The 26,951-nt window shown below is 34.5% G+C and overlaps 1 protein-coding gene across 2 annotated transcripts; it reads right to left on the reverse strand.

Annotated features, from left to right (window-relative positions):
- Nucleotides 1–5,421: 5,421 nt before the first annotated feature.
- LOC141396525 (plasma membrane calcium-transporting ATPase 3-like) lies at nucleotides 5,422–25,023 on the reverse strand. 2 transcript variants are annotated; one of them, XM_073972069.1, is made up of 13 exons: nucleotides 24,796–25,023; nucleotides 11,129–11,489; nucleotides 10,556–10,842; nucleotides 10,280–10,490; nucleotides 8,903–9,243; nucleotides 8,379–8,621; nucleotides 8,065–8,306; nucleotides 7,554–7,998; nucleotides 7,401–7,488; nucleotides 6,418–6,731; nucleotides 6,152–6,350; nucleotides 5,873–6,084; nucleotides 5,422–5,807 (listed from the first exon to the last, which is right to left on the reverse strand). In XM_073972069.1, exons 2-13 carry the CDS (start codon nucleotides 11,478–11,480, stop codon nucleotides 5,670–5,672), a joined length of 3,072 nt encoding a protein of 1,023 aa, XP_073828170.1. In that variant the 5' UTR covers nucleotides 11,481–11,489; nucleotides 24,796–25,023; the 3' UTR covers nucleotides 5,422–5,669. The 2 variants fall into 2 exon arrangements, with proteins under 2 accessions (XP_073828170.1, XP_073828171.1); XM_073972070.1 differs by lacking the exon at nucleotides 24,796–25,023 and adding an exon at nucleotides 18,827–19,755.
- Nucleotides 25,024–26,951: the final 1,928 nt, after the last annotated feature.

A 26,951-nucleotide genomic window follows, 5' to 3' on the forward strand; every position in this document is an offset into this window, starting at 1 on the left:
GACAGCCACTCCCTTCTTTGTTCCCTCATTTCACACATTTCTTATCTATTCCTCTATTCTCTCATTTCTTAGCAATATTGTCATGAACACCACCACCTCCAGTTTGACAGTTAAAATTGAAATATCTATTAAAAACTGAAATACAAGTGAAATATTTTTTTTCAATGACCAGTCAAAGCAAAAATCTTACAGAAATGTCACCCAAATGAAATCCAATGAATTTCAGATGAGATCTCGTTTGACGTTTAAGCAATGGAATTGACAGTTAAAATCGAGTGGATTTCGTCAACGTAAACCTAGCATACGTTTACATTTACGAAATCCACTCGATTTTAACTGTAAATTCCATAGATTAGAATTCAAATGAAATCCAATGGATTTCGGATGAGTTTTCATTTGTCGTATACGCAAAGGAATTGACAGTTGAAATCGAGTGGATTTCGTAAATGTAATCCTAGCATTACTATAACATTGGTGATTTTCATTCATAAGTTCGAAAATCATTGCCACATATAAGTGTTTTACAACTTTTAAAACATTGGCAACGATCAGAGAAATGCGTAAGTAGCTGATTTTTTGCACTCATGAGCCACTTGCTAAAACACAAGTACAAGTTTGGCTTGTCACTCTAAAAATAACTCTAAAGCTACACGCTGAAACTTTCATACGAAACTTTCCCATTATTTTGGCGTTTATAGATCGAGTTCCATACTAAAGTGATTTTATGAAATTTCTGTATTGGGAAACTCGACCTAAGAACGCCAAAATAATGGGAAAGTTTCGTATGAAAGTTTCAGCGTGTGGCTTTAGAGTAAGCATAATGGCCCCAGCACATACGGTCCGTTGTGCGTCGCGTCTCGCGTTGAAAACAACAACCACATGATAAATGTGTAAGTGATGCCAAGTTTGTTCTTGAAGCTTTCATGTGGTTGTTATAACACAACGCTCAACGCGCCGTATGTGCAGCGACTTTAAGTGTTGATTGTCACCATAAAAAAAGTATAAGTGTGGCTAGCCACTCAAAAAATATGTTATCTTAAAATGGATATTTTTAGACACTAGGATATGCTTTGCCAAGTCCCTGTCCACACTAGAGTGGACTCTCCGAGAGAGTGAGAGCAAAGATAATCACTGAGTAGGATTTTCAAAGGTTAGAAGAATGTCCAAATGTTGGGCACACGCTAAAACACACATAATAGCTGGTTTACATTACGAAATCGAGTCGATTTCAAACTGTCAATCCCTTTGCTCAAACGTCAAATGAAATCGAATTGATTTCATTTGAGTTTTCATTTGACGTATACGCAAAGGAATTGACAGTTTGAAATCGACTCGATTTCGTAATGTAAACCAGCTATAACACTCCAAGCAAGAGAAAAGCATATACAAACGAAATGAACGCAAATAACATTGCAATTATTTATTGTATGTAGTGTTGTGTGTGCTTCCACTAGTTGAGCCACTTGAGTTTTGCATACAGTGCAAAGTACGATGAACACTTATTTTACTCTTTACGCAAAAGCAACGGTCTTGATGCGTCGTAAGTATTTTTTGTGGCGATGAAAATATTCTTGAGTGCAAGAAAACACGCACTAAAAAGCATATGCCCCGAAAAACTTGTGTGTGCTTAAGTGGCTTTCAGAGGCAAGTGACTTATTGATAATCTCTGGCAACGATCAAACAGGCAAATTCCTTAGTGCAGGTAACCCGACCGTTTTTGATCCGGTTATTGAATTGAAATTATAAAATTTTGCTTACACCGGAGATATCTATGAATCTATGAATAGATAACTATGCGTTGAAATTACGGGTATAAAACCACTTGTATTTGCCTTGGCAGCTGGCGTTCTCCTTCTGCGATGAATTGGGTGGTGTCCAAGTACGGCATTCACACTGTATTTCCATACAGGTTCTCGTTTGTACCTTTGGACGTCTTTCTAGATCATCAAGATCACTCGTGAAGTGCCTGGGAGGGTGCCTGCGGTAACACCTAAGCAGAGACTACATCGGCAACATCCCACGGTATAAGTAAAGAGGTATATATAGATGAAAAAAAACCTTTAGAACCCTGGTTCTTTGAATTCTTGGTTTACATTTACGAAATCCACTCGATTTCAACTGTCAAATCCATAGGTTAAACGCCAAATGAAATCCAAATGAGATTTCATTTGACGTTTGAGTTATGGAATTGACAGGTGAAATCGAGTGGATTTCGTAAATGTAAACTTAGCATAAAACTTTAAAATTACTAAGCAAAAATGCAACAAGTTGGTGGCAAAAATTAGTAAAGTGTCAAGGTTTCTCCATATAATGGATTTTTTATATGACTAAATGCTTGTTTCAATGGAAAACTGAAGAATTTCTTCCATGCAAATGTTCTAAAAAAATTTTTAAAATCATTGAATTCGATTATTTTCAAAATTGTTTAGCATATTATAAAAATAGTACACACACATACACAGATTGTGTATATGTATTTGTTCTATTCCAGAACTGCAAGAATCTACGAATTTTTACTTTTTTCGACAATATCGTCGTAAAAAATTTTAGATTCTTGGAGGTTCTGGAACAGGCACATTGTTTTTAGGAACACTCGAAACATAAAATTTAAACTGACACAAAGTTTACTCAACCTTTCAAATTAAACCATGAAACATACTTTTGTGCTGATGTACCGGTAAAACGTTCGTCTCCGTATCTTGAATGTAATGATCTAATAAGTCATACGTAAAAATGTCTGTTGAATTCGTATGTAAAGCCTTTAAATGCTGCGGAGGTTTCAAGTTTGAAACCCTTTCGTCAGTTTTTCCGGTACGATGCATCCCGAAGCAGCAATATACAGTTTCTGTGCTGAAATTTTTATTTCGGAAATGAATTAATGTGCTATATGCTGCAATATTTGTTTTAATGTGTAATTTTCTGTTTAAATTTCTTCTGAAGCTTCCCTTAAAATTCTTGATATATGTACATCTATTTGGCTTGTTAAAGGCCTCGGCAGAATAGCTCCGTAGATGGCCGCATTACAATAATCACATGGAAAGTGTGTAAGAGAAGTATTTTTGAAGTTTTCATATGGTTGTTGTTTTAACGTGCAAATGCTCAAAGGAGCTATTGTGCCGAGGCCTTGCACATGTAACAGAATCATTGTGAGAAGTCGAGCCTTCTCCCCAAAAGATAAATTGGAGGCTTAATTTTATTAATATCCGTATTGTCAACACTTTTTTGCTAAAATAACCAACAGATCTGGCCATCTGGTTTCCGCTGCCGATAAATTCAGAAAAAGACTTCTCTGCTTGCTAATGACCAGGGACTCAATTCTGTTTCTATGAAAATGTGAAATGAAAACTTTTATAAAGGAGAAAACTGTCAAATGAAAAAAATTATAAAGGAAATATTTTTCATTTCAAATTTTCATAGAACAAGAATCCAGCCCCAGGAGAAGATATAAAACCCAAAACTCATTCAGCTCTTCGCTTAGATCTGAATGATTTTTGGCCTGTTTTTAACGTGCAAATGCTCAATAGAGCTATAGTGCCGAGGCCTTGCATATGTAACAGAATCATTGCGAAAAGTCGAGCCTTCTCCCCAAAAGATAAATTGGATGCTTCTTTTTATTAATATCCGTATTGTCAACAGTTTTTGCTAAAATAACCAACAGATCTGGCCATCTGGTTTCCGCTGCCGATGCACAGGAGAAGATATAAATGTCAAAACTCATTCAGCTCTTAACTTAGAGCTAAATGATTTTTGGCCTTAACTCATTTTATGATTCTGTATCCAAAGTCGTGTTTTAATTGGAAATTTATGAAATTGTCATTATGTGCATTGCTGAATGTTGCAATTTTATTTATATTATGTTTTCGTAAGACTTTAGATGTATCATTTCGTATAGACCTTTTGTAGCTATCGGACAATAATTTATATACTCTACATGCTCTTCTATCATATCGACAAAGTTCAGAACGAATAATTTTGTATATGTTGATTCACGTTTTCAACTACCATATATAGATACAAGTGAGAGTTTTTTCTGAATAATCTTGCATCAAGTTGAGTGGTCGTTGACCTTAAGTGTTTCTTGTTCCCCTGTATCCAAAATTTCACAATTGCCCGCATCATTGATTACATCTGCAATGTTATTAAATAAGTGCCTTGTTATTGGGCATTGTGAATACATATCCCCTTTGAGTTCTGTGTCTTTTTCATTAGCTGTATTCTTTTACTTACCTGAGGTTACCATTTTTACCATTTGTTACCATTTTTAACCTGCAAAGCGTTCCATAACCCCAAACTGGCAGCAATTTTTAAGAGAGTGAGAGAGCGCACATAAGCCTTTCTCTTCTACCACAGGCTACCTGACAAATTTCTGCAGGTAAAAAATGGTAGAACTGATTTTTCGACTTTTGTTTGACGATTATTTCATAATGAAGAAAAAAGTGAAAAAAGCTATTACCTACAAAGGGTACATTTTCTTGGGAGTTTAAGTTGTTCAGCCAAGATAAATTATTTAGTCATGCTAATAAAACATACGACGTTTGAAATGGAGTTGAATAACTTGTGCTTGTTGAAGTGACGTAGATGTGTCACTAAGATTTATGAGTACATTTACTACGGGGCCACTTATGGTTCTTTGCCTTTCAAAACCAAGAGAAACGATCATCATAAAAGGTAGCCACCCTGACAGTAATGAGCCATTCTTCAATCGCTGTTAGGCCATTGAGGCACTCAGGAATATTATGGAATTCAAACACTTTCGATAAACGAATATTGGGTTCCTTTTTGTTTTTAATGGATTTGGTACATGTTCGACAAAACTGGTACTCATTACTTTGGTTTGAAAACTGGTATGCGTTAAAGCGCTCCTTATTATTATTATTTTTTTTTTTTCAAATTTATGTGGGCACCATAATCCACCGCAGCATATACATATAATCGTAGATCCCATCTTTAGTGTCTCATTATATCTTCTATACTCGGTTCTCTGGATTGTCAGGTTTTCGTCCAAACATTCTTCTCTCTCTTTATCTTTCTATCTTCCTTTGAATTTGATTCTGTTATCGTAGTTGCTTCTATAACTCATAACTCCAACTTTTTGAACTTTTGAATCATCTAAGATCCATACGAGACCTTATTTGTGCTCGTTCTCTGGATCAAAGTATTTTGTCTTCGTTGACGACGTGCAGATGTATTCCTAGCCTGTTCTTCCACACTACATGAAAAATTTCTGCGTCGTTGTGCGTGTTCTCGGGTATTCCTACTTTGTTCGTTTGCTCTTTCTTGATGCTGATGGGGTTTTCCAGATTGCTCAACATAGCGATATCCGATTGGTCGATACGTTGATTTTGATAATTTAGCTAGATTATTTGCAATTTTTGCTTTCATCCCAACACAAACCCCGCTACACATTCAAAACTCCGATAATTTTCTTTAATAAATATAAAATGAATTCACTTTATTTGCATAAATGATTGCGATGACGGGATGATTCTTTTCATATTCTTGCTAAAACATTCGCTAGGTTTTTTTTTTAATTATTATCATTATTTTAAAAATACTGTTAGTTAAGTGCTAAAAATTTGTTGGCTTATGAACATTTGTTATCGCCCTCTTAGAGAGGGTGATATTAAGAAGAAGGGAAGGAGGAAAACAACAACATTCGTGACTTATGATTATTTGTTTGGTGGGACAGTGCTGACTATTTGTCCCCACAGTAAAGTACCCATGCCAAAGGCAACACACCACACCCATTGGTCGAGGCTAAGGGCTTTTGTGGAGAATGCCAAGGAACCGTATTGGATGATGAAGATCTAAAACCAAAGAAACAATAATATTCAGAGTTATCTATAAAAAAATTTCGGGTTGGGTAGCGTACCTGTGAAACGAAGGTGAAAATCCAAATTGTATAGAAAATGGGATTGGTGAAGAGACCGGAAAATACATTACGTTGACCATGGATTTTACGAGCATTGATTTCATTGAACAAAGTCATCATAACGAAAGCATTGAAGATAATGGTGAAATGTTGTGTGGGTCCCGAACCCAATGGTTGATCTTGGCCAGATTCAATGTCCAACCATTCAGCGCCTGAAAATTTTAGATAAATTTATGAGTCAATGGCTATATTTATTTCGTTTTTAATTTCAGAACTTACCATAGAATAACAAACCAAAGGTAACAGCCAACATGTAAATTGATTGACCCACAATATTCTTCAACATGGTGGCCGAAATCAAAGGCTTGGTACGACCATAAGGTTTACGCAACAACAAATCGGCGGTTGGCAATTCGGTGGCCAAGGCCAATGAGGCCAGGGTGTCCATAATCAGGTTGACCCATAACATTTGAACGGCCTATGGGGTAAATGGTTTTAATATACAAATTAAATTGTTATTTTTAATGTGTTTTTGTTTCTTTTACCTTCAGAGGAGAATCTTGTACAGCACAGGCACCAACAAATGCCACAATAACAGCTACCACATTCACAGTCAATTGGAATTGCAAGAACTTGGCAATGGAATCATACACATTACGGCCCCACATAACAGCTTTTACAATACTGCTGAAGTTATCATCGGTAAGAATAATATCGGAAGCCTCCTTAGCAACATCAGTACCAGCAATACCCATGGCAAAACCAACATCAGCCTTTTTGAGAGCAGGACCATCGTTAGTACCATCACCAGTTACAGCAACAACTTCACGATTTTCACTAATTTCACTGTCAATAATACCTGGGGGAGGGAAGAGAGGCGATGCGTAAGTATAACAAATTTTAAAATAGAATGAAATGAAAAAAGTTCCAAAATAAGGAGTTCACAGTTTCAAAAAAGTCCATATGGCTTTCAGATGACAAATTGTCCGTCAAATTAAATAAAAAGAAAAAATATTTCCCCTTCTTCCTCTCTAAGCGTCTTATTCAAATATCTTGGGTAAAAAAGTTTAATTAAAATGTCAAGTAGTTGTCGGACATTTGCGCTCAAACAGATGTAGAATGAAATAAAAAGAAAAAATATAACCTTCTGGTCATCTATGAAAACACATTTTTCTCTTTTTTAAAGACTCCCTTCAGCTCGTCTATAAAGACTTCCCTCAGCTCGTCTGTAAAGACTCCCTTCATACTCGTCTATAAAGACTTCCCTCAGCTCGTCTGTAAAGAATCCCTTCAGCTCGTCTGTAAAGACTCCCTTCAGCTTGTCTATAAAGATTCTCTTCTGCTCATATGTAAAAACTCGCTATATTTGTCTGTAAATATTCATTTCTGATCGTTTGTGAAGACTCCCTTCAGCTCGTCGAAAAATAATTTCTTCAGCTTTTTTATAAAGATTCCTTCAGTTCCCTCTGGATTGACTCTAATCTTAACTTCGGACATGTGAAAATCCTTTTTCAGAAAAAATACTCACCTTTAACCAAAATATATTTGTCGGTGGGAGAAGAACGTGCCAAAACTCGCAATTTGGGCCAAACTTGATCGAGCAAATGTTGTTGTACCTAAAATTAAACAAACTTGTCATTAATAACGTCTCCGAAAAGCTACAAAGTTCTCTCCAACTTACATTGCCATTGCTATCACGAATACGCTTGTTGAATTCTTTGCCTTCCAAGATCAAGAAATCATCACCAGGTTTCAAAATGCCGCACTTAGTGGCAATGGAGCGGGCAGTATTGATGTTATCACCAGTAACCATACGCACCGTAATACCGGCACGTTGACATTTACGAATAGCATCGGGTACCTCAGGGCGGACAGGATCTTCAATACCAACAATACACAAACAAGTCAAATTGGACATCATACTTTCTTCATCATCCCAGTTGGGTTCACCATCAATGGAAACTTCATTGGGGGCAGCTTCACCCTTAACAAAGTCGCGATAAGCCACACAAATGGTACGGAGACCATCACAAGCCATGGGTTCAATAATTTCACGAATCATACGTTCCTGCATGTCGGTGGTGAATTCTTCCAAGACACCATTGTTGCCATAGATGTAGGCGCATCTTGAAAAAAAGGTAGGAAAAATTAAGTAGTAATGTTTTTAATATTATCCACGTTCTACTTCTTACTTTTTCAGCATAATTTCGGAGGCACCCTTGCTAAAGAGACGATAACCACCATTGGGTCTGGGAATAACAGTACCCATACTCTTGCGCACCGAGTTGAAGGTATAGACACGAGTGAATTTATCTTCGGTAATTTCATCACGAATCTTTTGATAGCTAACACCTAAGTTTTGTACAAAACCCAAGAGGGCACATTCAGTCTTGTTACCAACTTGAGTGGGTAAATCTTCGGCTCTGGCAGCAGGCTAAGAAAACGCAAAATTTGAGGTTAGTATTTATTGTTCCTTTTTTCTATGTTTTCATATGTCCAGACTTACCAAAATATTCGAGGTATAGGCAGAGTTAACCGAAATACCTTGGGTAATCAATTCGGCAACATGTTTGGGTAGATCATTGTATTTGGGCAAGACTTTGCATAACTTTTCGCAGATATAGGATTGAACAACAGTCATACGGTTGGTGGTTAAAGTACCAGTCTTATCGGAACAGATGGCAGTGGCATTACCCATGGTCTCGCAGGCATCCAAGTGACGTACCAAGTTATTATCTTTCATCATTTTCTAAGGAAAGGCAAAAAACGAACATTAAGACGGAATACGTGTTATATAAGATACAGTCTAGCGAAAAAGTGATTGGACAAAGTATTCGGTTAGTCGAAGTTTACACTAGATCATGAAATCATGCATCCATAGATCGAATTCCATACTAGTGTCATATCATGATCTTGCAGAAGTGGGGAACTCGATCTATGAATGAAATGTTTCAATGAAACCACTCTAGTGTGACCTTCGATTAATGAAAGTAATGAACATTTCTGTATATGCCCCTTTCCCATTCTCACCTTAACGGAATAAGCCAAAGACAGTGTCACGGCTAATGGCAAACCTTCGGGTACAGCTACAACCAACACAGTCACACCAATAATCAAATGATTAACGAAATTATTGGCATAGGTATTCTTCCAGGGTTTCTCTTCGACAACAAAGGTCTGAACACAGAATTGGATGATTAAAATAATAACAGTGATGGCAGCAGCAGTTGAACCAAAGTAACCGATTTGAATGGCCAATTTGGTAAGTTTGGCTTGCAATACAGATTTTTCTTTTTTATCGCCTTCGGAGGATTTGGCAGGTGCAGATTCAACATTGTTGCTTCCGGATTTGACGCCATTCTTTTGTCCATCTGCAATGATAAGAGGTGAAGACGAGAATGAAAATCGACTGGAGTTTACGAGTTTGAAAGAAGAGTAAGGAACTGGTTCTGTTCGTTATGAAAAAGGTAAATCAGGCGAGTAGAGTGAAATAAAAAGAAAAAGTCTGACCAATCCTATCCAGAAAAGCTTCATATGCTTCAAACATGGATATGTAACCCATGGTGGCGCCCAAGTAAAAGTAAAGTGTAATAAAAAGAAAAATACACTATGTAGACGGAACCGCCTTTCCGTGTGTCTATAAAGACTCCCTTCATCTCGTCTATAAAGGCTCCCTTCCGCTCGTCTATAAAGACTCCCTTCCGCTCTTCTCTAAAGACTTTCTAATAAAAAGAAAAAAAAAAAAAAACAAAACTCCCTGGTCGCGTGACCACTACGTAGACGGAACCGCCTTTCCGTTTGTCTATAAAGACTCCCTTCATCTCGTCCATACAGACAACCTTCGGCTCGTCTAAAAAGACTCCCTTCCGCTCGTCTATAAAGACTTCCTTCCGCACGTTTGTAAACACTCCCTTCATCTCGTCTATAAAGACAAGCTTCAGCTCGTCTAAAAAACGCTCTCTTCCGCTTATTTATAAAGACTCCCTTCATCACGTCTATAAAGACAACCTTCAGCTCGTCTAAAAAGGCTCCCTTCCGCTTATTTATAAGGACTCCCCTCATCACGGTCTATAAAAACTCCCTTCCGCTCGTCCATAAAGACTCCCTTCCGCTCGTTTATAAAGACTCCTTTTCGCTCGTCTAAAAAAGACTCACTTTCGCTCGTTTATAAAGACTCACTTCAACTCGTCTATAAATACTCACTTCCACTCGTCTATAAACACTCCCTTCATCTCGTCTATAAAGACTCACTTTCCCTCGTCTATAAAGACGCCCTTCCACTCCTCTATAAAGACTCATTTTCGTAAAGGCGACCCGTAGATCGTTTATAACGATTTCATTAACCTCTTTAAAGACTCCCTCCCGTTCATTGAGAGAACATTTGTCCGATTTCCATTTTATAATTACCTTTCTTGGCCTTCTTCTTTTCGGTATCGTGTTCATCATCGGTGGCGCCCAACAGTGTAAAGATAATACCAGCTTGTGAGTTGACACCAACAGCAGTGATGACAATTTTAGCACTACCTTCCATGACATGAGTACCAGACAATACCATGGGATCAGAATCAACACCTTTCTTGACATGATCAGATTCCCCAGTCAGCGAGGATTCATCAATCTAGAAATTTCAATAGATTTCTTAATATGACATACTTCCAAAAGTAAAGCAAACAAATTACTCACCTTCAAGTCATTACTTTGAATAATAATACCATCGGCTGGCAACAAATCACCATATTTAATTTGAGCAATGTCACCAACAACCAAATCACCAACGGAAATTTGGCAAACTTCACCTTTTCGTATAACCGAAAATTTGTGTTCACCTTCAATGCGATTTTGTAGGCCACGGAATTGACGTTCCTTGGAGTAATCATTAAAGGCGGTAACAATGACGACAACGGCAACAGAAATTAAAATAGCTAAACCTTCGATCCAACCATGATGACCTTCTTCTTCTTCCAAGACGGCTGTAATTAAGTAGACATGATGTTAAAACTCGTGTTTTATGAAAATATATATGGGCCCTAAACGGCATTTACACTAGCCGTACTATCATGAGAGATTAGTTTCATTTTGATTTATTTTATGTAAAATGTAAAAAACACCTGCCAAGATGGAGGCCTTGGTAAAAAAAAAATCAATCAAGATCATCATAAAACTGATCGTACTCGTATCATGACAGAAACGCTAGTGTAAAGCCACCCTTATCTGGCGAGTTTGAATAAACTACATTTGAGGTAAACTTAGCCTTACATTCACTTTCGTCTTTTGGTGCATAGAAAGCTAATACCAATGATACAATGGCTGCGACTTCCAAAATAATCAATGTCACATCTTGCATAGCCTCCCACATTAATCTGAAGAAAGATTTTGGCGGCTTGGGTGGTATAATATTCGAACCGAATGTTTCACGACGATGTTCAATATCTGTTTTCGATGCATTCAAACCATCATTGGGTGAGGTATACAATTTTTTACACAGTTCCATAACACCACCCATTTCTTCGATTTTGGCTGCACCTTCACGGCCACGATTCTCCATGATATCGCGCAATTGCCGAAGGGATACCCCATATTGGGCCGGTCGTCCATTAATGCTGGCCATTTGTTAAACCTGAAATGGGAAGAGAGAGAGTGGGAAGTAGGACATTAGTTTGTTTCTAGAGGTGTATGAAATGAAGAAGGGCATAGTTAGGTATATAAAAGAAGTGAAACCCGTAAATTTGAAAGCGCGAAAATGTTCATGCTCTCGAATGTATATTAAAGGTAAAGTTTTATTGGACTATAATACAGCTAGGTCCAGTGGATTTATGAAATCCAGTTAGTTATATGTAAACAAAATATTAATCCTTTTATTTGACAGATAATGAGAATAATTGACAGCTTTAATAACCCTATTTATAAAAATGTGCATGAAATGTGAACGCGTTAGTACTAAAAACTTTTTAGAGTACGTTTACATATAACGTTACTAATAAACCCACTTATAGTAAGTTTACATTTACTACTGTCAATTCCATTGCTTAAACGTCAAATGAAATCCAATGGATTTTAGATGAGTTTTAAGTTGACGTATACGCAAAGGAATTGACAGTTGAAATCGAGTGGATTTCGTAAATATAAACAAGGATTGCTTTCAAATGTCAATTCCATTGCGTATTCGTTAAAATCTAGATATAAATAAAGCTCATGCAAACGGTGTTTAATTTTACGTATTCGCAATGGAATTGACATTTGAAATCCAGTGGATTGATTAAATCTGGTTATATGTAAACGTACTATTAGCTCTATTTCAGAAACTGCAAGAATCTAGTATGTTTGCCACCTTTAAAAAAAAGCGTTTTAATTTTGACATTTCTACCAGAGTTTTTCATGTTTCTGCAATTTTTCCGTTAGTTTGGTTTGCTTCACTATTAAAAAAAATACTGGAACGGTTCTAATAAATTAAAAACCAAACACGTTGTCAAGGTCTCACAACAACCAAGCACGCGCTCTTCTCCAAAAACAATTTTCCACTTTAGCAAGTAAAACAACAACAAAATATCTTCTAAAAATCTGTAATCTTTATCATTTCAAAGTGATTTAATGCGGAACTGCTTAAAGTTTGTTTTAAAATGTATTTACTTCCTCATTTTCTTTAAATCTTTTTTTTTTTTTTTTTGATTTGAGAAAACATTTATTTTAATTAAAGTTTTAACAATTTGTTTATATTTAGATATTTTAACCAAGTAAATATATACACTATTTTAGTATTTGTTTAAACAAACTAAACAATGTACAATCCAAAGAAAAACATTGAATATTTTTGAAAATAGTTGCGCGTACAAAGTTTATGAACAATAAATACCCATTGGAACAGTTTTTAATTTAAAATTTGCACACTTTTATACGTGAAAATAACAGCAACAACAATTTCAAGTGTTTTTGTTTAATGTGAAAAAAGGTATTTTGGTTAGAATATTAAACGCGGAGCAGTTGGAGACTTTTAAAGAGAAAATGTTGATGAGGCAATTTGATATTTGACCATGCGACTTAAGAAATGTGCTTAAAGCTGTAAACAGATACAACGTTTGGGTAAAGTTTTGTGTCGTTTTGGTCGTGTTTACACTGTTGGGCATGATGCCGAAAAATTCAAATTCATTTGAAATATATGCCGACAAACAGATAAACGCTGGACTTTGGTATCGTCGTCGCCCTGTTGTTGTTGTTGTTTTTTTCTCGACGCCCAACGCAAAACTTTAATCAAACGTTGTATCTGTTTTCAGCTTAAGTTGTGTTCCAGAACTTAAGCTGAAAACACATCCAACGTTTGAGTAAAGTTTTGTGTTGGGCATTGAGAGAAAACAACAGGGCGATGCCGACACCAAAGTCCATCGTTGATCTGTGTTCCGGCATATATTTCAAATGAATTTTTCGGCATTATGCCCAACAGTGTAAAAACGGCCAAAACGACACAAAACTTTACCCAAGCATTGGATGTGTTTTCGCTTAAAAAGTTTTTACACATTTAACACATACTTTCCCAAAAATGTTCTCTTCTCTTTGTTTAAAGAGAAAATGGCGCTGAATAGCTCTCTCTTTAGAAACTTTTTACACGACGAATTTGGGCGAGCAAAAATGTGCAACATGTTTGCCAGCTTCTGATTGGCTGACACGCCGACTTTGAAATTTGTTGCAGTTTCAGTTCCCGTACATTTTGGAAAAAATGTGTACGTGGAACTAATTTTCGGCAGCTTGCTTTTTTGACACTTTTACCATTAAAAAAGTACGGGAACGAAGCTCTAGTTTACGACTTTGAAACCATGGCACATTAAATAGGTGCGTAAAGCTGAAAACAGATACAACGTTTGATTAAAGTTTTGCGTTGGGCGTCGAGAAAAAAGCAACAACAACAGGGCGACGACGATACCAAAGTCCAGCGTTTATCTGTTTGTCGGCATATATTTCAAATGAATTTGAATTTTTCGGCATCATGCCCAACAGTGTAAAAAAGGTCAACATATGTGTCAAATCCCTTTGTAATGCTAATACTATGTTTACATTTACGAAATCCACTTGATTTCAACTGTCAATTCCATTGCTCAAACGTCAAATGAAATCCAATCGATTTCAGATGAGTTTTCATTTGACGTATACACAATAGAACTGACACTTGAAATCGAGTGGATTTCGTAAATGTAAACATAGTATAAGTACTTTGAAACTAGCAGCAACTGTGTAATCTCGACTTAAGTTAAACTTAAAGCGAATTTACACCATGTTTATTTCATGTTATTTCACGCATATAAACAAAATTTATAATAGCTCTGTTCCAGAACTAAAAAGTTTTTAAAATTTTTACCACTTTTACACATTTGGCGTTCCCTTACACACAATTTATACGAAAATAGTTTACGACTTTTACCACTTTATAAAGTACGGGAACAGGCCAAATGTGGTTAGAGGAAGAACTTCCGCAGTTCAGTTGTACACAGAAAACCTTCTTTGTGTAATCACGGTTTAGGTTAAACTTGAAGCAAGTTTACACAATGTCATTTCAGGATATCTACACATATAGTAGAACTACACGCTTTCCGCAAAGAAGTGAGGTCAGAGGAAGAACTTCCACATGTCTTCTATGTATATACGAAATTTAAATTTTCTTTCTTTCTAAGGATTTAGATTTATTTAACGGCGATCCACGCCAATATAACAGACTCATTCCTTACATTGCATTGGAGTGAGTGCAATGTTTAACACATTGTTTATTGCTTAGCAATCCTCACATTTGTTTGAATTTTACGATGTATCCCCAATTATCTCTCCCTCCTCCTCTGCCCTCTCTTGTTATCACATAATATTTTGATTTTTAAAACAACTTAAACCTTTATCTAAAACAGAATATCATTGCCACTGCAGTGTCGTCAAAAGAAAGTATTCATCCAATATTTGTTATAAGACAACAATAACAAAAGAACTAGAAAAATTTAACTAAAGAAAACCTTGAAAACGTGAATGACAACTAAACAGTAGTGAATAGTGTATAAACAGTGTTATTTTTAAGATGTATCCGTCTTATATCTATGCGTATAATAGATAATTGTTTATAAGATAATCTTATCTAGATATGTACGTACGTGTGGTAGCCGGCGTGGTTGAATGTTAAATAAAAGTTTTTTTCTTTTGTTATCTTTAAAGATTTAATTTAAGTGATTACAAAGTAAATGATAGCTGTCATTTGTTATATGTTAAGGATAAGGTGGTACCTTTATAAATATATTCCACACGAATGTAGAGAGAGAGAGAGAGAGAGCTTGGCTTACTGACTTACTTCTGATGTTCATTCGAACTTACTTCCTGATTATATACATATTTTTGTTTTGTCACCGGCTTAGTACACCTGTTATAATTACTTTATTTTGCCTTATTCCATTCTCTACACACAGGACTAAAAATAAATCTACTAAATTTCACAGTTTACTTTTCCTCATCACGTTTTATTTATATAAATTTGCTGCAAGAATTTTATATTTGTTTTATATACGTATGCAAATTTAAAACAGAATTTTGCCCTGAAATGATCACTTTGATTATGTAAAGAATTTGACCAGAAATAAATTTAATCGTATTGTTTTGATTATGCGTATTAATTAATGCGAACGTGTGAGATATGTAAATATATACATACATAAATATATAATTAAGAGAGCAATTAGCAGTGTCTGAAACGATTTAAATCAATTAAGTAGTATTTATCAACAAAATGCAATATTTAAAATAATTCCCCAATAACAATGCAGGGCAAAAAAAGTACCGAAACGAATACTCATTACGTATGATTGGATTTCCTTATTGACCTAATCTTGATTGAAATGGGAAATATAATTGATGTATGTGTTCCAAAACCAACAGGATTCAATTTTTTTTTCGAAAGTTTTACTATTCTTTCCTCAATAATATTCGTATATCTGCTCCAGAACTCTGCAAGAATCTATTAGTTTTTACGATATCAGAAAGGAAAAATTGTTATCGTAGTAAAATTTTGTAGATTATTGCAGTGTCTGGAACAGACAAGCGGCTATTACATCTAACATGTTTTATAAAATATGCCTAATTAAAGTTGTCAATTCCATAAAATAGGTGTGCCTGGTTGCTTGCAAGTTCTTGCCAGAAGAAATTTTTCCAGCAAAAACTAGCAAGTTTTCAATGAAGAACAGAGAGTTAACAGAGAACAAGTGAGTAAACAGACAATTTTCTGTAACAAATTGTACAAATTGTTGCAAACTTTTGAGTAACAAGACGGACCTAATAGCTGTCAAATAAATGACGCCAATTCTCAAAACACCTGCGTTCGTTTAAGAGATTTTAATAACAATGCGTAACAATGCGTAAATAAAGTATTTGGCCCAAATACTCGTTCATGGTGCAAATATGCTTAAGCATAATGCGCTCTCAAAGAATTAGTCTTACGCCATGTTTACATTAGAGCTTTTTGTAGGGTTAACCGTCTTCATCAGGATTTATTTAAGGTATACACAATGAAATCCTACTTTTGCAACATTTACTATTTAATAAAATAAGGGAACAGACCAAATGTTTGATGATTAGCTATCCTTCATGGATGACGTTGTATGAAAATACATCTGTAACCAAAAAACAAGATATTATCATGATAATAAGGGCCATGTAAAGATACTCTAAAGTCGTTATTACACTGCTGGCAGTTGATGCCGAAAGTTCAAGTCATGGTACAATAATTCATAGGTAGGCCAGGTATGAGAATCGCCAAAAAAATACAACCCTGTCGCTATGGCTTTAAACGTCAAAATTGTTTTGATGAATGATAACGGATGAGTATATAAAGAAGAAGAAGAACGAAATGTTGAAATGAAAACAAAACAGAGTTGAATTTTTTGATCAATAATAAATATCAACTATGCATGTCAACACGGTTTTGACAGATTAAGCCATAACAAAAAAAAAAAATTGTAATCAGCTGTTAGCTGTGGCCTACCTAAGAATTATTGTACCATGGTTCAAGTCATGGTGCGAATAAAAGGTGGCGTAAAAAAATCAGCTGATTTCACCCAATCTGTCAAATTCATTGTTAATAGGTGTGTTCGTTTACTCAATAATTTGTACAAATTTGTATAAGGCCAGTAACTTCTTGTAAACAACTAAGTCCCGTTCCACACTAGTGTGAATTTCATTAAAAAATTCATGAAATTAGGCTTTTTAGATCGAATTCTTCAGTACAGCAATATTATGGTTCTACTATGGAACTCGATCTAGGAACTCATAATTTCATGAATTTTTTCAATGAAATCACTCTGGTATGGAGTGGGACTAAGATATTTTGCATTGTACTGCAGAGAAACGAAACATACTGTGAATTAATTGTATGAAAACGTAAACAAACATTTTGACAACATTTTTACTCAAAATATAGTTGTTGTTGTACTCTTTATTATATACCTTGAATCAATTATTTGGAAATTCATATTTCGCATCACATCAACGCTCAGCTTTGGTGCGTGGCCCAATTGACAGGTTATCCAGCAAAAACAGCTGATAATTATTTTTTACTTTAAATGTAAACAAACTTTATACTTATTTGTTTACTTTTTGTACTCCGAGTCAATCATTATAGTGTATTTTGACAGCTCAAATCATTATCAGCTGCTTTTGCTATGGAACCAGTAGTGCGATTCTTAAACTCATCTTTTGAGTAAAATTAAAACGCAAAATTATGAATGAAAAGTCCAAATAAAATTGTTAACTTTTTTTCACTGTTTCTATCGGTAGAACTGTACGACTACTTTTTGTTGGTCGCCAACTTACGGAAAAATATATGTAGGTAATTACCGAAATTATAAGCATCTTTATATTATCACTTGGTCTGTTCCTTTACTTTTGAAAATGGTAAAAAACGCAAAAGTAGTCAAAGTTGTAAACTGCTCCCATATGAATTGTATTGTGTCTGAAGTAAAGGAACGCCTTTCGAGTAAAAAAAGGTGAAACTTGAAGATTATTGAACGTAAAGGAACAGAGCTAATACTGTTAATTCGGTCAGGCATTGGTGTCATTTGGTATGTTCCAGTACTGCACATTTCTACACATTTTTACTATTTTTTTCGATAACATAAAGGAAAAATCCGTTAGCGGAGTAAAAATGTATAGAAATGTGTAGTTCTGGAACAGACCAATTGTCTATGGTTTTGTTGAAGGCCTCGGCACATAAGAAACATCGCCGACTGTCCCTCTTGCTCTGCTTCCTTTGCGACATAAAAAACGAAGAAGAAAAGGGAAACCTAGTTCGAAATTGGCTCGGAATTGGAATTGATTGAATGGAATTGACTTTTGAAATCCAGTGGATTTAAATCCAGTTATTTGTAAACGTAATACTATTGAGCCCGCTAGACTCAATTGGAGGAATTTAAACGTACTCTAAGCTTAAATTAGGCCGTGTTTACACAATGGGAGATTTAGGCATTTGCAAAGAAGTCTGGCCACATGTTAAATTTATACCCCGGTTACACTTAACCGGATTAAACCAGTGGGTTTGGATTTCAAATGTCAATTTCATAGCGCAAACGTCAAATAAATCCTCTCGAAGTGGGTTAACCCGGCAAAAAAATCGAGTGTAACCGTACTATTAGACTATTTAGTGGGGAATAAAACAAACACCTAAAGGGGACAGATATTATTCAAAATATCTCTTTGTCGTTTTTTTACTTTAAATATTATTTGGTGTTATTGTCTTGAAAATATGCAGAGTTTAACAGAATCATGGATATGATTTGACATTTTATATATCTCTTAATATTATTTCATAAAAATTTTAAAAAATCATCACGAGTTTTTCCTTTTCAAAAAACATAATAAAACGTTATGTAATGACAAATATTTGTTATACAAAAAAGTTTTGTTTATAAAATAGACAACAACAAGTACAAAAAACGCGGTAGTTACCACCAAAATAACTTGAATCGATGATATTCAAAATTGTTTTCGCTGTTGTTTTATTTATTGAGGCAAAAAAGATTTGAGCGTATTTAAGAATGATCCATATCCAGCTCTTCCTATGATGTTGTTGCTGCTGCTGCTTGCTACTAGCTGCTACCGTCACTGTCAATGATGAGGTCGAGGATGAGGAGAATGTGTATGGTGGTGGTGGTGATGATGATGTTGTTGTTATTATTATTGCTATATATTCTGATAAATTTATGTAAACATTAAGATATCCAAACACCAGATGTAATGTAAACAATTGAACGCCGCGCCGTTACGAAAAATAATAAAAATAAATCACTAAAAGCAAGTTGTGGCTAACATAAGGAACATTGTTTTGCTTTTTGTATTTGTATTAAATTTTCAATTGCATTTCCTTGAGGAAGATGAAATTTTTAATAAGAATTAGGGGAATTATTTTCACTTTAATTTATTTTGCAGAAGACACACACACACTCTCTCTCGATTTCTTTTTAATTTATTTTTAATTAATTATTTGTTTTAATTTTAAATATTTCACTCATTAATGTGTTTAATTATGCCAAAACTCAAAATTTATTTGTTTATTGATAGAGTGGGTTGAATGGATGCTGCTGCCAGGCATTTCAAAGAAAAAACCAGATGCTGCAACGTTTTCCCTGGCCCGCTAAAACAAAACCACCGCGTGTGCTGTTAAATCGATACTGATCGTTGTATTCGAAAAATTGATTTCATTGATTACACCTGAATGAAAAAAAAAATCAAATGGAAATTTTGTTTTCAATATTCCAGCTGGGCGAAAAATTGTGGTGTGTGCTCGTAATTGTTGCCAGCCAGCAATAAGCCAAAATAATAAGTTGCCACAAGATGGGAGAAGAGTCAATTTCAGTTGGGGTACTTATCCAGTACTCGACGTCTCTTATGAGAGTTATGGAGATTTTATTCTCTTGGGTCCATTAGAGATTGCAATGTTTACACAGGTCATGTTCATTATCTGAGGCAAGAAAGTACACACAGTTGCATTGGAATATTTACGGGTTTTATTTCATGAATTATAAATGTTATGTTAAGTTTACATTTACGAAATCCACTCGATTTCAACTGTCAATTCCATTGCTCAAACGTCAAATGAAATATCATCTTGATTTCATTTGACGTTTAACCTATGGATTTGACAGTTGAAATCGAGTGGATTTCGTAAATGTAAACCAAGCATTAGAATCTATAAGCAAATTAAATGGAAATATTTAAAACCTCCTTAAGTATAGATTTCAATTTGTTGGCCTATATCTATATTTAGGAACTAAAATTTCTAGATAAAATTTTCTACTGATATAGATGGCAATTAAAAATAATAAACAAAACATTATAAATGAATTTTAAGATAAGATTTGTGAGGTTGTTCTAAACAATTGCCTAAATACGTCACTAATTAATGATGACATCAATTAACAACGCATGTCTCAGCGATAAATTGCATATTTATTAGCCTATACGGTCGGTATTCATAGTGTATTGAGATTGAGAACATAGAAAGTTTCTATAATACAAATCTGGAAGGTATAGGGAAGCATATTTCTCATACCACAGCGGAATCTTTTGACTTTCTTTTGACTGAAAAAGTCATGTCAAAAGAATGGGAGAATGTCTCGATTGTGACGGTTTATGTTAAAGGAGAAGCTCAAAATGTAGATAGAAGGTTCAAAAGAAGGATAGTTCTAGAAGACTTGCTGATAGGAGAAACCGACTGAATAACGAGGGGTTTGTCGGCATTCCTCAATATTTCATATGTATAAATTTTCTCTACTTTCAAATATATTCTAGTGTAAACAGTCGGTAACACAAAGCAAATAATGTAATGTAAACAGAGTTTAAGTTCAATACAGGCCGTGTTTACACAATTGTTATCGATTTTTTAAGCCTTGCTTACATTAAGTGGGGTTCAGACGATCAGTTTTGACTGACAGCTTTGCTCAAATAATCGGTTGCTTGCCAGTGTGGTCGTCCATTTTTGTCAGTCATCAGGCAACCACAAAATTTTTTGTGGATGTTGGACAGTCAGCTGTTGGTTGTTTGTTTGTTTGACCGTGTGAACGAAACAACGTCAGTCAAGAAATAAATTAGCAGAGTAAATATCAAATAAAAGTTAAAAAAGTCGTGTGTTTTTATTAATTTGATTGATTATTATTGCAAATAAGAGATAAAAATAGCAGACAAAAATCTTTTCCTTCATTTTAATATCGGCCAAGCAAAAAATTGCAAACAAAACGACAAACATGGACAACGAAAATGAATTTTTAAAGGAATTTTTATGTTGCTATGAAATGCAAAGATGCCTCTGGGACATAACCAGTCCAGAATATATGATGCGCGACATTAAAACAAAAGCATATGGAGAACTACTAAATGTTATGAAGAAATACAAGAAGGATTGTTCTATTGACGACGTCAAGAAGAAAATAAACGTAATCCGCTCATCGTACAGAAGGGTATTGAAAAAAATAAAGCAATCTGAATCTTCTGGAGCTGGAGTGGGCAGCGTTTGGCTCAGAATCTCGAATTTCTTTTAAAATATTCACATGTGAATATTGTTTTCGGGAGGCTATCCATTTTTTACCCATTTCCTTCTTCTTGTCACTTTATTTTCTTCTTCTAAAAGCGAAATGATCAAAAATGCACATCCAATCTTTTTGTCATCCATAATTATTAATAAAAGTTGTTATTTATATGATTTTATAGCTATGTGAACACAGTAATTTTTCAACTTGACTGTTGGTTTGTCATCCAACTTGAATGACTGTTTGGCCGCTACGAACAGCACAACAAAACTGAAGCAATCGATATTTGAGCAAAAGCTGTCAGTCAAAACTGATCGTCTGAACCCCACTTTAGAGCTTTTTGCAATATACTTGACGTATAATTCTCATTGAGAAGGTTTATCCCCTTTATGAGGATTTATTTGACGTATTGTTACAGTACGTTTACATATAATTAGATTTAGTTAATCCGTGGTCTGTTCCTTTACTTTTAAAAATGGTAACAGTGACAACAAATGGCAAATGTGGTGAACTACTCTCACATAAATTGTATGCTCTTAAAAGTAAGGGAACACTTTGCGGGTAAAAAGTGGTAAAAACTGGTAACCTCAGGCACTTAAAGGAACACGACTCCAGTGGGTTCAAATTGTCAAATCCATTGCTTATAAAACGGCGTTTGCATTAGAGTTTTTGCCGGGTTAACCTTCTTTATGAGGATTTTTTGACGTTGGCGCTATGGTATTGGCATTTGAAACCCAGTGGGTTTATTAAATCCGGTTAAGTGCAAACGGGATATAATAGTTCATTTCATTAATTTAATGGCTAGTCTATAAATCCTCAACTGGATTTAATAAATCCAGTACAAATCTCATTGCATTTAGATATACCTTTGGAGGATTTAAATGGCAGTCAGCTGATTTTTGTTCATAGCACAATTATCAAGGTAGATGCATCAGCCCATCTGATCTAATTTGAAACGCCAAAAGAAATTGTTGTAAATAGAATTTATTGTTTAATACTGAAAATGTCGCAAATTTTAGTCATGGTTGATTAAAATCAACTTTGTATATTAAAGCAAATTTAATTTTTTCGTCTTGTTTACAAAACTTAACATTTTAAATTACTTTTGTTGTAGCAATTCACCAATGCATCTACCTTGTTTCTTGTGTCAGCTTGCAACATATTGTATTTTCTAGCAACATGTTGCAAAAACAGAGTACTATACGAGGATTTATGCAGGATTTAAAACAAATCCACTCAATACGAGGATTTATTTTTGCATGGGAAATCTGTGGTGCGACTCTCTAACTCATTTTTTGAGTTACCGACAAAAATCGGTAAAATTAAAATGCATATAATTTCGGTAATTAACGATATTATTCGGTAAGCGATCAATAAAAAGTTTTCGTAAAGTTTTTCCCATATTAACAGTGCTGTCAACTTTTATTTGAACTTTTCATTCATAATTTTGCTTTTTAATGTTACTGATTTTTGTCGGTAACTCGAACAATGAGTTAGAGAATCGCACTACTAGTAGATTATGGCCGGATTTAGCAAATATAGGCCTGGATACAAAAGCTGCCTCGCCTGGTTGCCTTGCTTTACTGCTTCATTTCTGACATAACAAAATTATGTTAATTTTCATGCTGCAAAACAAATCAACGCTCAGCGTTGGTGTAATTCTCTCCTTGTGGTTGTCGATTTCTTGTTAACGTTTATTGTTGGTCTGTTCCAGAACCCGCAAGAATCTACAAATTTTCAATGCGATAACAGTTGGTCTGTTCCAGTACTGCAAGAATCTACTAATTTTGACTATTTTTTCGATAACATAAAGGAAAAAATGTTATCGTAGTAAAAAATAGTAGCTTCTTGCAGGTTCTGGAACAGAGCAAGTTTTTCATTATGATGTCGAAAAAACTGTTTGAGTTTATCGATAAATACATATTAAAAATGTAATAGTACGTTTACATTTACGAAATCGAGTGGATTTCAATTGTCAATTCCTTTGCGTATACATCAAATGAAAACTCATCTGAAATCCATTGGATTTCAATTGACGTTTAAGCAATGAAATTGACAGTTGGAATCGAGTGGATTTCGTAAATGTAAACTTACTATAAGTCGTGCAATGTGGAGTCGTGATTTTGCTACATCTTTTAATGTAGAACAAACTATGCGTAAAAAAGACTCCGTTTGTTACATTTTAATATCTTTGGGGAACCCTACTCAAATCGGTTCATACATTCCGACATGCTTCCATTAGAATCTATTCGAAATCTGATTGTGGACCTAATATAAAAACTCTTCAACAGAAGAAGCCAACCCAATTTCGCATGGATTTAATGTCAAATTCATTGCAGTTGTGAATTAATCGTATGAAAACGTAAACATTTTGTCAGCTGTCTTCCACGATTTCACAAACAGTTTTTCCAATATTCTACATGTTTTGTTTACGAAACACCCTTTTATATATTCTCAAGGAAACAGGTTCAATAATTGTCTTTTCTTATTCAAATCATTTCGTAATAACTGAGTTTTCCCAGTATTCCGTTCAATGAATACAAAAATAAATATGAAACAAAGAAAATGTTCTTTCTGTTTATAGAAATCGGCCATAAATAAAAAAAGAAGAAAATTCAAAGTTAAATTCCAATACGGAAGCTTTTCAATATAGAATATAAGCAAAGCTTAAAAATGGATTGAATATTCAAATTACATAAAATAAAAATTCATTAATAAATGAGAAAGGTAACAATTGGTTTTAAAATGTGTACAAGATATTTTTGTTTACATTTCGGCAGAGACAGATCAAGACCGGATTGCTGTTCTAATATTAGCTGTAGCTTTATATTCTCAGGCAATTGTTACCAACCAATGTTGTTAGTGAGTATTGTCACGTAACACAAAATCTTGAAAGATATTCACTGTAAACTTACAAGTTTTGCTAAAGACATTTCTTTCAGAAAACTAAGCTATAAGTTAAGCAGGCCCAGAAATATAATGTTTTGTGTATTTTGATGTTTCGAATTTGTAAAGCACAAAAATTTAACAATTTGATCACAGAAGAGTAGCAAATCACATTCGACAGGTAATGTAAATGTGTCATTAGTGTAACTAGTAGTAATCAGCTGGTATATAATCCTTTAGGTAGTGTTTACACTTTAGCTGCAAAAGCAATTGCATCTATAATCTATTGACGTTCGTTACATATCACAATTCTAAGTCTATTATTCAATTTTGTTTAAAACGGTAGCAACTTTTCATTTTCATTGTAGTTTCCATATTGTTTTAGTTTCCTCATTAGATAATCTTTAAACATCATAGATCATTAAGATATTTCACACTTTTCACTTCTTAAATATTTCGATTTTAAAGTCTCTCAATTTTAATCCTTAGATTATAAAATCCACTCACTTTATGTTTTAGCACATTCAGAGATGAAGAAAAACGAATGATGTTTCTTATTGTTTTATATCCACCCACTAACGTCCAAGTTTAACAAACAACTAAGATCCTTTTAATCACAACCACTTATATTTGTATGAATTCTGTTGAGAAGGATTTGTTGTTGTAACCCGCTGACGCTGCTGGCGCCCACTGCATTGATTTCAACAAAATTTGCTTGTTTTCGCCAACCACAACAACAACAACGGCAGCAGCAGCAAACAGCCTTAACAATCTCATCATCGTTTTAATCTTTATTATCAGACATTTTTAGTTAGATCGGAGTATGGCAAAAATAAAAAAAGAACATAAGACGACGATCTTATCATTAAACATATTTGATTTGATTACGTTACCTCTGCAACGTATTCTACTTTAGTGTTTGAGATATCAATCTGTTTTACTGGTCTCACGTTTCTCGCCCTTGCCTTTCTTCATCTATTCGCATCGCATCTTGGTTGTTAGTAGTGTTTCTTATCTGAAAAATTTTATTCTGTAACCTCCAAAGAATAAAAAACACGCCAAAATAGATTACAATTTTGTAGATTTGAATAGTTATTTTTGGTGGTAGGATTTGATTTTCTGCTACTCAATTATTAGACAGTAGCTTCATGATATTTCTCAAGTTCATGTCATCAGCATGTTAAATATTTACAAACGCACGTAAACATATCGTCTAATATATACCTATTTAGAATCTCGTTTCAAGAATCCCTACCACGTTCATAGCAAAAATATTCTTTTTCGTTCGTTCATATATTAGGGTGGAAAGTATTTGAATATGTGTGTGTGTTTTTCCACTAGATTTGTCCCGGTCCACACTAGCGTGAATTTCATTAAAAAATTTCATGAAATTATGCGTCTCTAGATCGACTTCCATAGCAGAGTAAAATCATAAAATTTCTGCAGTGAGGAATTCGATTTAAGAACGCCTAATTTTTTAATGAAATTCACGCTAGTGTGGACCGGGACTTTCAAATGTCCATTCCATTGCTTATACGTCAAATAAATTCCCAAAAAGAGAGTTAACCCGACAGCTCAATTTATTGGTCTGTTCCTTTACTTTTGAAAGTGGTAAAACCGGCAAAAGTAGCAAAAGTTGTAAACTGCTCCCATATGAATTGTATGGTGTCTGAAGTAAAGGAACGCTTTTCGAGTAAAAAGTGGTAAAACTTGAAGATTCTTGCACGTAAAGGAACAGAGCTTATGTAAACGAAGAAAGAAAGGCAAGATAACATTCAAATTAGGTCGTTGCGTGAAGTAAGAAACAAAGTTAATTGTATTTTAAACATTTTTGCAAATGTCTAGGGACTATCTTTGAATTCGTATAGGCAGTAATCATGGATATTTGTTTAACAAATGAAAACATAACAAAAGAGACCACAAAATGGATTAAACATTGAATTATATCGGACCAATTGTTAAAATTAATATTTCCATTCATGATACTTAAATTTGTTTTGCCATTGTCAGGACTCCTACGCCACAAAACAATTTTTCATTTTTTGACAAGTAATACATGAACTCAACTGTCTTCTAGTGTGCTGTCGTGTGTAATCCCAATTCAGTGGTGAGCGAAATCGCGTGAGAGGGATATCTAATATTGCATTTTTCTTGATGTTTCTTTACTTGTTTCAACACATTTTAAACATAAATGTCGTCCAAAACTATAATTAATCCAAATTAATAAATTTAATTAACAAACAAATTGCATTAACGTTGATTTGTCAATGTTTAAACAAAAACAAAGAAAAATTGGCACCCACTTTAAAGTTGCCTAATGCTTGGTTTACATTTACGAAATCCACTCGATTTCAACTGTCAATTCCTTTGCGTATACGTGAAATGAAAACTCATCCGAAATCAATTGGATTTCATTTGACGTTTAACCAATGGAATTGACAGTTGAAATCGAGAGGATTTCGTAAATGTAAACCAAGCATAAGGTCATGTTTATATTATAGCCTTTTGCAAGGTTAACCTTCTTTATGCGAATTTATTTGAAATATATGCAATGGAATTGATATTTGAAACCCAGTGGGTTTGTTAAATCAGGGGCTGGATTCTTGTTCTATGAAAATTTGAAATGAAAAATATTTTCTTTATAAAGTTTTTTATTTGAAATA

Source organism: Musca autumnalis, unplaced genomic scaffold (genome assembly GCF_047663935.1).
Source record: "Musca autumnalis isolate F117 unplaced genomic scaffold, ASM4766393v1 scaffold_3, whole genome shotgun sequence".
In the NCBI taxonomy this organism is placed as follows: Eukaryota; Metazoa; Arthropoda; class Insecta; order Diptera; family Muscidae; genus Musca; species Musca autumnalis.